This window comes from Mobula hypostoma, chromosome 3 (genome assembly GCF_963921235.1).
Source record: "Mobula hypostoma chromosome 3, sMobHyp1.1, whole genome shotgun sequence".
Classification (NCBI taxonomy): Eukaryota; Metazoa; Chordata; class Chondrichthyes; order Myliobatiformes; family Myliobatidae; genus Mobula; species Mobula hypostoma.
In genome coordinates this window covers 120600174-120611635 of record NC_086099.1, presented here as the reverse complement: position 1 = coordinate 120611635, position 11462 = coordinate 120600174, and the positions used below count along the sequence as shown (strand labels likewise).

The following is an 11462-nucleotide window of genomic DNA, read 5'->3' as shown; positions in this document are numbered from 1 at the left end:
TACCCTGGGTGAAATTAAACTGGTTAATAATTCAGTTTTATAGGAGGGACACAAGCAGTTCATAAATGAATGTTTGCAGTCAAGTCATGCTTAACCTTGCCATCGATATCACAGGCAAAGATGCATAAACTGCAACTTCATTCCTTGCATATGAAGTCTCAGATCATAAGCAAGGAGGATTTTTGGAGAAGCACGTAAAAAGTGCAATTAATAACCTTTACTCCTGGGGGGGGATAATTTAAATCAGCAATGTGAAAGTGATGCCTGGTGGAAGGTGCTGGAGAAAGTCATAGATTAATATTAGGTGGATTGTTTGACCCAGTCAATAAAATATTAATAGAATCATAGAGTCATGGAACACTACAGCACAGAAACAAGCTCTTTGGCTCATCTAGTCCATGCTGAAATCTTAATCTGCAACCGGACGATAACTCTCCCATCCGTGTATCTATCCAAATTTCTCTTCAATGTTGAAATTGAACCTGCATCCACCACTTCCACTGGCAGCTCGTTCCACACTCTCTGAGTGGAGAAGTTCCTCCTCATGTTCCCCTTAAGTATTTTGCCTTTCTCCCTTAACCCATGACCTCTAATTCTAGTCTCACCCAACCTCAGTGGAAAAGGCCTGCTTGCATTCACCCTATCTATTCCTCTCATAATTTCGTATACCTCTCTCACATTTCCCCTCATTCTCCTGTGGTCCAAGGAATAAAGTTCTAACCTGTTCAGCCCTTCCTTATAACCCAGGTCCTGCAATCCTGGCAACATCTTTGTAAATTCTCTGCACACTTTCAATCTTATAGGCAATCTTCCTGCAGGTAGGTGACCAAAGCTGCACACAATACTCCAAATTAGGCCTCGCCAGTGTCTTACAGTTTCAACATAACATCCCAACTCCTGTACTCAATACTTTGATTTATGAAGCACACTGTTCCAAAAACTTTCTTTGTGACCCTGCTTACCTGTGATGCCATTTTCATGGAGTTATGGGTATGTATTCCCAGATCCCTTTGTTGTACTGCACTCCTCAGTGCCCTACCATTCAGTCTCAGTCCTACCCTGGTTTGTCCTCCCAAAGTGCAACAGCTCACACTTGTCTGCATTAAGTTCCATCTGCCATTTTTCAGCCCACTTTTTCATCCCGTCCAGATCCCACTGCAAGTTTTGAGAGCCTTCCTTACTGTCTAGTACACCCCCAATCTTGGTATCATCTGCAAATCTGCTGATCAGGCACCCCCAATCTTGGTATCATCTGCAAATCTGCTGATCAGGTTTATTACATGATCATCCAGATCATTGATATAGATGACAAACAACAATGGACCCAGCACCAATCCACGTGTCACACCACTAGTCACAGGCATCCAGTCAGAGAGGCAACCATCTACTACCACTCCCTGACTTCTCCAGCAAAGCCAATGTCTAACCTAATTTACTACATCATCTTGAATGCCAACTGACTGAACCTACTTGAGCAATCGTCCACGTAGGACCTTGTCGAAACCCTTCTCTTGTCCATGGAGTCAAAACCTATGTAGACAACATCCACTGCCTTGCCTTCATCAACTTCCCTGGTAACTTCCTTCAAAGACTCTGTAAAAATTGGTTAGACATGACCTACCATGCACAAAGCCATGTTGATTATCCCTAATCAGTACCTGTCTAACCAAAAACACTATCTTAGAATAGCTTCCAGTAGCTTACCCACTAGTGACGTCAGTCTCACTGGCCTATAATTTCCTGGCTTATTCTCAGAGCCTTTCTTAAACAACAGAACAATGTTGTTAAATATCACTGCTAGTAGGGTCCCTACCATTTCAACACTAGCCTCTCACAGGGTCTGAGGGAACACTTTGTCAGGATCAGGGGATGTATCCACCCTAATTTGCCTCATGGAGGCAAACAGCCCCACAGTAATCTGTATACAGTCCATGAGCTCGCTACCTCACCTCACCTCTATAGATGCTGTGCCTGTCTCCCGAGTATACATCTGTGATTTGTATTTATCACTGCCCATGATTTTATTTATGCGGCTACAGACAAAGGAACAGTGTGATGAAGGTAAGGTTTAATATGAGGTGAAGAAACAGGGCCGATAAGGGAGCTAAAAGTGTAGGTTGGAGACATCAAGGTTGTGGACAAGATGAATTACATGTGTAAGGTAGGGTGAGCAGGTGAATGTAGATAAGGTGACACACGAGTGTGAGATGTGACTGTAATAGAGGTATGGCTGGTGTGAATGTAGATAAGGTGACACACGAGTGTGAGATATGTAGATAAGGTGACACACGAGTGTGAGATATGTAGATAAGGTGACACACGAGTGTGAGATATGTAGATAAGGTGACACATGAGTGTGAGATGTGACTGTAATAGAGGTATGGTTGGTGTGAATGTAGATAAGGTGACACACAAGTGTGAGATGTGACTGTAATAGAGGTATGGTTGGTGTGAATGTAGATAAGGTGACACACGAGTGTGAGATGTGACTGTAACAGAGGTATGGTTGGTGTGAATGTAAACAAGTCCAAGCACCCGTGTAAGCTCAGTGCAAGTGCAAGCACTCATGATGTTTGAATCTTTCAGTGAAGATGAAAAATTAAGTGTACCTGCTTGCAAAATTCTGTGGAAAATAGGTGTTAGAGCAGTGGAACTCTCCTCTATGCATTCTCAAAGATCAGATACCCATACTGGTGCTCACCTGCAAGATGGTGAAGTTCTCTAGCACACTGTTCATCATGTACTTTTCTGGTAAATGCTTGAGCTTGTGGATGAAGTTGATCATGTATTCACACATTGGGGAGCGATGAATCCGATACACAAACCTTCCATTCTCTAGCCTGGCATACTCTGTCTGTGGGTCAAGATTTAGAAGTATAAAATTCATCGTTAAGGCTGCAGGTGGATCAAGAACACACACTATGATGAAGGAACTACTAATCTTTCCCACCTTAATATTTGCCACAGGATTTCCCATTGCAGGATTAAGAGGCTAAAACCAGATACTAACTGAATCCCTTAAGGACTGTTGCCAACCCCTCCCTACTGCTTGGGTCAACAGCCCATCGTTGCCAACATTCAGAAAGGAGACGACAGCCTGGAAGTTCCTTTCAGAATGCTGTAAAATTACTGTACAGCTGAAATCAGGCATGGTCTGTGGTTGAAGAAATCTGCACCCTCTTTGTGCCCAGTGGGAATTCTTTCCAGCAGGACTTTCCTGCAAATAGCAATATTATTTTCCAGTATAGATAAATTAACTGAAGACAATGGAAATATTGAGGCCTGGAAGATAATTCATAATCATAAATACAAGAGATTCTGCAGATGGTTGAAATCCAGAGCAACACACACAAATTGCCTGAGGAACATTGACTGTTTGTTCCTCTCTGTAGATGCTGCCTGACCTGCTGAGCTCCTACAGCATTTTGTGTGAGTAAGCCATAATCACATGGAAAGGCAGCGTAGTCTTGAGGGGATCTTGCTCCTCCTAGTTTCTTAAGTTTTTAATGTACTGATTACTGACTGTCAAGTACTTGGTAAGCCAATAATGCAAGAAAAAAGTGCCCTGTCTCCGTATAATCGTCTCTTTTTGATATATTATGTTCATGATTTCTTCTTAATTACAGCTTTACCATGTGTTTCTGCAAAGTTTTCCAGAGGGGCAACTTACCTCCACCTTCTCTACCACTTGTTTTCCAAAGGAGCAGACCTTCGTGGAGCAAGTTATAGTCATGTTCTCAGAGCTGGTGTACTGGCTGCTGACTCCATAAAAGGCCCCAGGTCCGTCCTGGATGTTGCTGTTCAGGTCCGCCTGCAAAAATGATGCACAGAATTGAAACAACTTGCATTTATGTAGCACCTTAAATGCCGTAAGACATTACTCAGCACTTTGCAGGAGAAGAGTGAGAAACTTGGGCCAGATCGTGCTCTACTGGCCCATGCTTTGTATAGGATCCTTGTCCACACCTACTGCTTTCATCTGCCTGCTTCTGAAGCCCAGCTACGGAGTATGTCTCAGCTATGGAAGTTGAAGAACTGCCTACAGTCCAGCCTGTTGGCTTTCTGACAGCTTGTGCTGTTAGACCAGGGGTTCCCGATTTTTTTGTTATATGCCATGACCCCTACCATTAACTGAAAGGTCAGCGGACCTCAGGTTAGGAACCCCCATTTAGACCGTATTTTCCACTGTCTGTAAGTAATTCTGAGCAGCAGAGACATTTAAAATAGATTAAATACATCTAAATAATCACAATATTAATGAAAATATGAATATTGATAAGCTACTTGTCTTCCCGACAGAATCACCATTGGAGTGCTGAGGTACAGCAAGAGGTCATGTGTGGGCACATCTGATCTCTAGCTAGTCCAGTACATCTGTGCTGCAGCGGGCAGACACAGATGTAGCTATTGCATTAACTTGTTGACAGGACTGCATTTACTTAAAGACAGCAGGTATTGATTCATTGATTATTGTAAAGTGAGCAATTTGCTGCAGTGGACAAAAGGAATTGTGTTGTATTTATACTGCACTCAAATTAGGATCAGTATGATTCTAAAAGAGAGGCAAGTTTTGAAATAGAAACAAAAATTGCTAAAAACGTTTTATTCTTTCCACAGCACTTTGTTTTTATTTCAGATTTCTAGTGCATTGTGATTCTGAACTGGTACATAGCAGCACATTAGTCGTTTGTCCATCCTATTGGGTGCAGTCTTTCACTGATTCTGTTCAGTTTCTTGGATTTACTGGGTATGCCTGCAAGAAAACAAATCTCAGGCTTGTATATGGTGGCATATACAGTATGTACTTTGATAATAAATTTACATTGAACATCTGCACTGTTTTAAAGTTCTGTTTTTTTCCCATTAGATGATTAAATACCTCCACAAATTTCAAATGTCATATTTGTTTGCGATGTAGGTTCAGGAACTGAAACAAAGGGATCATGAAAAATGTGGTTCAGCTGGTGGAGCTGTTGCTTCACAGTTCCAGTGAGCCGGCTTGTCCTGACCTCTGGTGGTGACTGTGTGGAGTTTGCACTTTTCCCTTGAGGACTGACTGCATAACCTCCAGGAGTGAGGCTTCCTGACACATCCCCAATATGTACCAGTTCAGAATCAGATTCAGTTTTGTTATCACTGAAATGTGTCATGAAACTTGTTTTTAATGTACTGTGCAATACATAAAAATGACTCAGTAGCAGCAATCCATTGATACATTAATAATAATAAATAGATAAATTAAAAAATAATAAATAAATAGTTTAAAAGATGATATATGAGGTAGTGTTCATGGACTCTTCAGAAATCTGATGGCAAAGGGAACAAAGCTATTCCTACAACATTGAGTGTTGGTCCTCAGGACTCTGCACCTCCTCCCGGATGATCAGATTATCAGGACACTCAGTCCTCGTTTATTGTCATTTAGAAATGCATGCATTGAAAAATGATATAACGTTCCTCCAGAATGATATCACAAGAAATCACAGGACAAACCAAGACTAAAACTGACAAAACCACATAACTATAACATATAGTTACAACAGTGCAAAGCAATACCATAATTTGATAAAGAGCAGACCATGGGAACAGTAAAAAAAAAGTCTCAAGTCCCAATAGACATCATCTCACGCAGGCAGCAGAAGGGAGGAACTCCCTCCGCCATGAACCTCCAAGCGCCGCCAACTTGCCGATGCAGCACCATTGGAAGCACCCGACCGCAGCAGACTTTGAGTCCCTCTGAAAGCTTCGAGCCTCCGACCAGCCCCTCCGAGCACCATCCTCTGCCAAGCACTTTGACCTTGCCCCGGCCGCCGAGCAACAAGCAAAGCTGAGGACTGGGGGCCCACCCCTCCGAAGATTCTGGATCACACAGCAGCAGCAGCAGCGAAGCAGGCATTTCAGAAGTTTCACCAGGTGTTCCTCCGTGCTCTCACGTCCGTCTCCATCAAATCAGGATTGTGCATGGCACCCTACTTGACAAATAACAGACGTCACCACTGGAGTGGCCGCTGCGAGCTGTGTCGCGCCGCCATCTTCTCCTCCCGCCGTATTGAAAGAAATGAGAATAGGGAATGTCCTGCCTGGTGAGGGTCCCTAATGATGGATGTCGTCTTCTTGAGACATCGCCTTTTGAAGGTGTCCTTGATGCTGGGGAAGCTGAAAGGCTAATTATCATTATAAACTCTCCCTACTGTGTAGATGAGTGAAATCATCTGGGGACAGTTGATGGAAATTTGTGAAGAATAAAACGGGATTAGTGTAGGGTTAATATTAAATGGCGATTAACTTGGACTCAGTTAACCAAAGGGCTTGTTTCCTTGCCATATAACTCTGTTACAATGTTCTTCAAATATTGGCAAGATTTATTCCAAGATTTATTCTGTGAAAGAACTAACATTTTGATCCAATGTGCAAGACCAGGACAAGCACTACACGCTATGTGCCAGAGACACAAAAGAACAATGAGAGGGGGCTGGACCGATCACACAGGCTGCAATATTCCACCGGCATACAGTTTCAACCATCGTTCACTGCTCTTTTATCACTAGTACAACTGTTCAGACATGTACTTTGTTGCTTGTCTGTAGTGACAGTGAGGTCAATCAGCCATCAGATGTCAATTGGAAGGCAGAAAGGTTGTGGTGGAAGGGGTAGAACTGGAATAAAAATAATAATTCTCACAGTCAGTTAGAAAACTGACCATGCACCAAGTGCAATAACTGAAGGTTAATTGCCTAAGCACCCTAGTGTACCCATCAGGTTGTGCAACAGTGGTGCAGCACTGGGCTGGGCTCCCACTTGGTGTAGAATGTATATGGAATCAAAAACTGCCACCCAGTCCTTGAGGCCAGGCTTAACAAAGTTTGTCCTTGGCCACAGACCCAGATGGGCCTGTACTATGCTTAGGTAGGGTTGGAGTTACTAGACTCCTGCACCAAAAATGGAGGTTGGGATCGCGAGCGGGACTGCATTCAGACAGGAGATCGGGCTGGGAGGAATGGATCAGCACCAACAGTACACTGGGTGAAGGGCAGTTATGAGGGGAAAAAGGAAGAGAGATATTGTGGAATGGGAAGAGGACTCAGACCAGGGGATTGAGTCGATGCCCCTGGAGGACCTGATGTCTAATTATAAATCACATGCACCACAGGCGTGAATGATGACAAGAAGTGCCTGATCAAATTTCCCATATCACAAACTGAACAAGAAACACCTGTACTCACTATTGTGTTTCGCACCAGAAAACAAATCAAATTTTAACTGCAGAATGCTGAAGAGTATTATGCAAATGAATTTCTTTACATGTACCCATAATAATACTTAAGAGGCACTGTAATATACTTTGATCAGGCAGTGAGCACGGGGCAATGGTAACAATAACTGTTTTCCACAGTCCTTGTCATTTTCATATCTTTTAAATTGTTTACAGTACTGGCATGGAAATTAATCTAAACCCCCTGGCAACACCAGCACAGATGTTATTTAAAACCACTTCATTACCATAGCAACTACGCAATAAAAAACCTCTGCAGTTTACAGAAAAACATTCACAAATGTATTAAGGTATGATGCATTGGCATTTTGATCCAACTTAACACATTATTTTACTTATAAGGGCTTTTCTTTACATTATCTTTTGATCAAATAGATTTTGAATTGTAAATGTTTTGCTTAAGTTCCATCTGTTTCTTATCTATAATGTGTATAAAACAGCAAACATCAAAGTTTTACTCAGTGGAGCAGATGATTTCCAAATGTAATTCTAGACATGCAGCTCGAGAATGAAGCCAGGATGTCCTAAGCTGAAGCACAACATTCCTATTTATGAAAGTCTGACCTTTTTATTCACTTATGTGTTGTGTGTGTTGCTAACAAAGCCAGTGCTTTACCGCATGATGAGCCTTTGCACTGCTGGTTAGGGAGATCCAGGATTTAGACCCAGAACCAATGAAAGAATGCTGATCATTTCCAAGTCCTGATAGTCTGCAGGTTGAAGCTGCAGATGATAGTGCTCCCAGGTAGCCTGACGCACTGCTTCTTGGTGAGAGAGGTCAAAGGTTTGGATGATATTTTTAAAGAATGGCTGAGGAAAGTAAGTAACTGAAATGCATTTTATAGGTGGCACACACCGCAGACACAGTGTGCTGGTGGTGAAAGGAAATGAATGTTTTGTTTTGGATGGCACACTAATCAAGCCAGTTGCTTTACCCTGACTGGCACTAAGCTTCATGGATGCTTTTGGAGCTGCATTTATCCAGGTAATTGGAAAAAGTTCCATCACACTCCTTCTTTGCAGGAGGTGGAAAGGCTTCACCAGCTCAGGGGTGAGTTACTTGTTACTAGACAATCTGGCCTGTTCTTGCAGCTTGGTACTTAAGTGGGTGGACAAATTAACCTCCTGATGAATAGTGACCCCCACAGCCCCCTACCCCTAGAATACTGTTGATGCTGGATTGGGCAATGGTAATTCTGTTGGGTGTCAAGGGTGGATGGATAGGCTTCCCCTTAATGGAGATGGTCATTGACTGGTACATGGTGGTGCAGATATCACCTGCACATATCAGGTCATATTGGCTATCATTTGCTCTATTCCAAGCTCTGCTATAGAAAGAGATTACAATACAAAAAGAATATAAGATTTAACCATGTTCTTAAAGCCTCCTGGGAAAAAGTGCAGCGTCGCATTGAATCTCTGGCTAATGACCGCTCAAAATGAAAGAGTATTCAGGATGGTATTGGTAACGAGTCTGTGCCAGGAACACACAGAAGCTCCAGTAAGTGCTGGAAAGAGCTCATCACCTCACAAACTAGCTGCCTGCCTCCCTATGCGGGCTTGTCCAGCCCCATTTGGGGAGGAGGCAGAATCTGCAAATCTGTAGTAGAAGCAAGTATATTCAAGTCGCGGCACAGTAGTGTAATGCTTTACGGTAGGAATTCCCACCGTTGTCTGAAAGGAGTTTGTATGTTCATCCCCGCGGCCACATGGGCTTCCTTTGGGTGCTCTGGTTTCCTCCCACATTTCCAAGACGTACAGATGAATGTTAGTGAGTTGCGAGCTTGATGCATTGGCAATGGAAGCATGGTGACACTTGTGGGCTGCCTTAAACACTGGTCATTGCCCTGGGTGATGCAGTTCACTGTATGTTTCAATGTACATGTGACAAACAAATCTAATTTAGAAAAATAAATCAATTAAACTCAAAGGGGAAAGAAGAGTTATACATAACAACTGAAAGCAGCTTGGCAGGAAGAACAGAATATTTGCAGAGTCTCAGTTCTTATTTTGGAGTAATTTCCATTTTGTTTATGGTTGTTGTAGGAAGTCACAGTAGTCCAGCAAATTGACTGCAAAGCAAATTCAATTGCAAATCAAGGAGAAGTCCATATATTTGCATTGGCTTTGAAAGTTTTGTAAGAGATGTCTAGGTTCTACTCTTACAGCATGCTTGACAGGTCATTCATGCAGAAGTAGGCCTGCATAATTCTACTGTAGAGGAGGCCACAACGGGTGCTGTGGCTACAATAGACAACCCCAGCAGATTCACAGGTGAAGTATTGCCTCACCTGGAATGACTGCCTGGGACCTTGAGCAGAGGTAAGGGAGGTGATGTATGGGCAGGTGTAGCACTTAGGCCGCTGGCAGGGATAAGAACTCGGAGGGACGAATGGACAAGGGAGTCACGGAGGGAGCGAACCCTGCAGGAAGCGGAGAATGGAGGTTAGGTAAAGTTGCGTTCGGTGTTGGATCCACACGGTGTTGTCAGACATTGTGAAGAATGAAGTGTTGGTTGCAGAGGCTCATGGAGTGAGAGAAGGACAAGAGGAACTCTACCACTGTTAAGGCAGCAGGAAGATGGGGTGAGTGTGGATTTCTGGGAAATGGAGGCTATGCTGGTAAGGACAGTATGCATCTCTGATATTCTGGAAAGGAAAGCCTCATCCTGGGAACAGATAAAGCTTAGCCTAAGAACTGAGCAAAGGGAGTAGCATTTTACAAGAGACAGGGCGGGAAGAGGTAGGGTCAAGATAGCCGTGGTAATTGGTAGGTTTATAAAAGATGTTGGTCGACAGTTTATCTCCAGAGATGGAGACAGAGAGATTGAGAAAGTGGAGGGAGGTGTCAGAAATGGATCAAGTGAATTTAAGGGCAGGGTGGAAGTTAGAGGCAAAGTTGATGAAATTGACGAGCTCAGCATGGGTGCATGAAGCAGCACCAATGCAGTCATCAATGCAGTAGAGGAAGAGTTGGGGAGCAGTACCGGGGAAGGCTTGGAACATAGACTGTTCTACATAGGCAGGCATAGCTGAGGCCCGTGTGGGTACCCATGGCTACTCGAGTCTGAAGAAAATGGGAGATGCCAAAAGAGAAATTGTCAAGAGGGAGGACCAGTTCTGCTGGATGGAGGAAGGTGGTGGTGTTGGGGAACTGGATGGTTCTTTCCATATCATATGGTCTCTTTTCCATACATTCTATATTCTTGGTGTGAAACAATTAAAGTCTAGGTAAGTCTACTAAACTGGGACATTTGATGAAGGTGATGGTGTGGGAACAAAAAATATATATAGAAAATAAAATGGTAACCATCTAACACAAGGAGTACGTAGCCATGGGAAATAACTGCATCTAAAGCAAACATAACTTCTGCTTTAATTACTTCACTACCAAAATTTTATTTTTTGGAGGTGGGTGTCTTCAGTCCAAGCCTTCATTGTATGAACTAAGTGGCATACTAGGCCATCCAAAGGACATTTAAGAAACAACCAAATTGGTGGGTCTTGAGTCACATTATGGTCAGACCAAGTAAGGAGAGCAGATTTGCTGACCTAAAACATGTCTTCAGACTCAAGGGTTTAAAAAAAATAATTCATTAATTTTACCTTCTCAATCCAAATTTATGTGATTAAGCATATTTAAATTTGAATTGTAACCAGAATATTTAATCTAAGCATGCAATTACTAATCCAGTAACAACATCTGATAGAAAAATAAATTTTGGAAAGTTGGAGCATGAAGGAGAGTTGACAGCCGTTTGTGTGCTCCTCAACCACAGAGTGCAAGTATGAAGGAAAGCGAGAGACAAGAAATATTCGTACCCAGAACTTCACTAAGAAGAAAGCGTTCTGTGGTCCTTTCTCAAACAACTCCTTTAGGCCTCCCTTTTTCTCAGGGAATTTATCGTAGATCTGACGGATGTCCACAGCCTCCAATAGCGGGTCACTGTAGGATGGGTTTGTTTGACCAATATGTACGAAGAGGTGCTTGTTATACTGTAAATAAAGAGATGTCCAGGTTACACTTTACTCCTCCTTACAGACTACCAAACACCACCTGCCCAGTTGTAGCATTATCAGAACTCTTACAACTTAGGTCATTGATCTAAAGGCCCTCTAGAATGCATTCTAGGCTGATACAGCAATGCAATAGTGAGGGACCTTCCAATACAAATTAAACATTAAACCAC

The 11462-nt window shown here is 42.8% G+C and overlaps 1 protein-coding gene across 8 annotated transcripts in view; it reads right to left on the bottom strand.

Moving 5' to 3' along the window:
- Nucleotides 1-11462, bottom strand: part of LOC134344223 (transcriptional enhancer factor TEF-5-like) — a 322867-nt gene that overhangs the window by 10192 nt on the left and 301213 nt on the right. For all 8 annotated transcript variants that reach the window (XM_063043663.1, XM_063043662.1, XM_063043665.1 and 5 more), the window contains 3 exons: nt 11095-11268; nt 3671-3811; nt 2702-2854 (listed from right to left, as the gene is read on the bottom strand). In XM_063043663.1, the coding sequence (XP_062899733.1) occupies nt 2702-2854; nt 3671-3811; nt 11095-11268 (468 nt within the window). The remainder of the gene's footprint in view (nt 1-2701; nt 2855-3670; nt 3812-11094; nt 11269-11462) is intronic.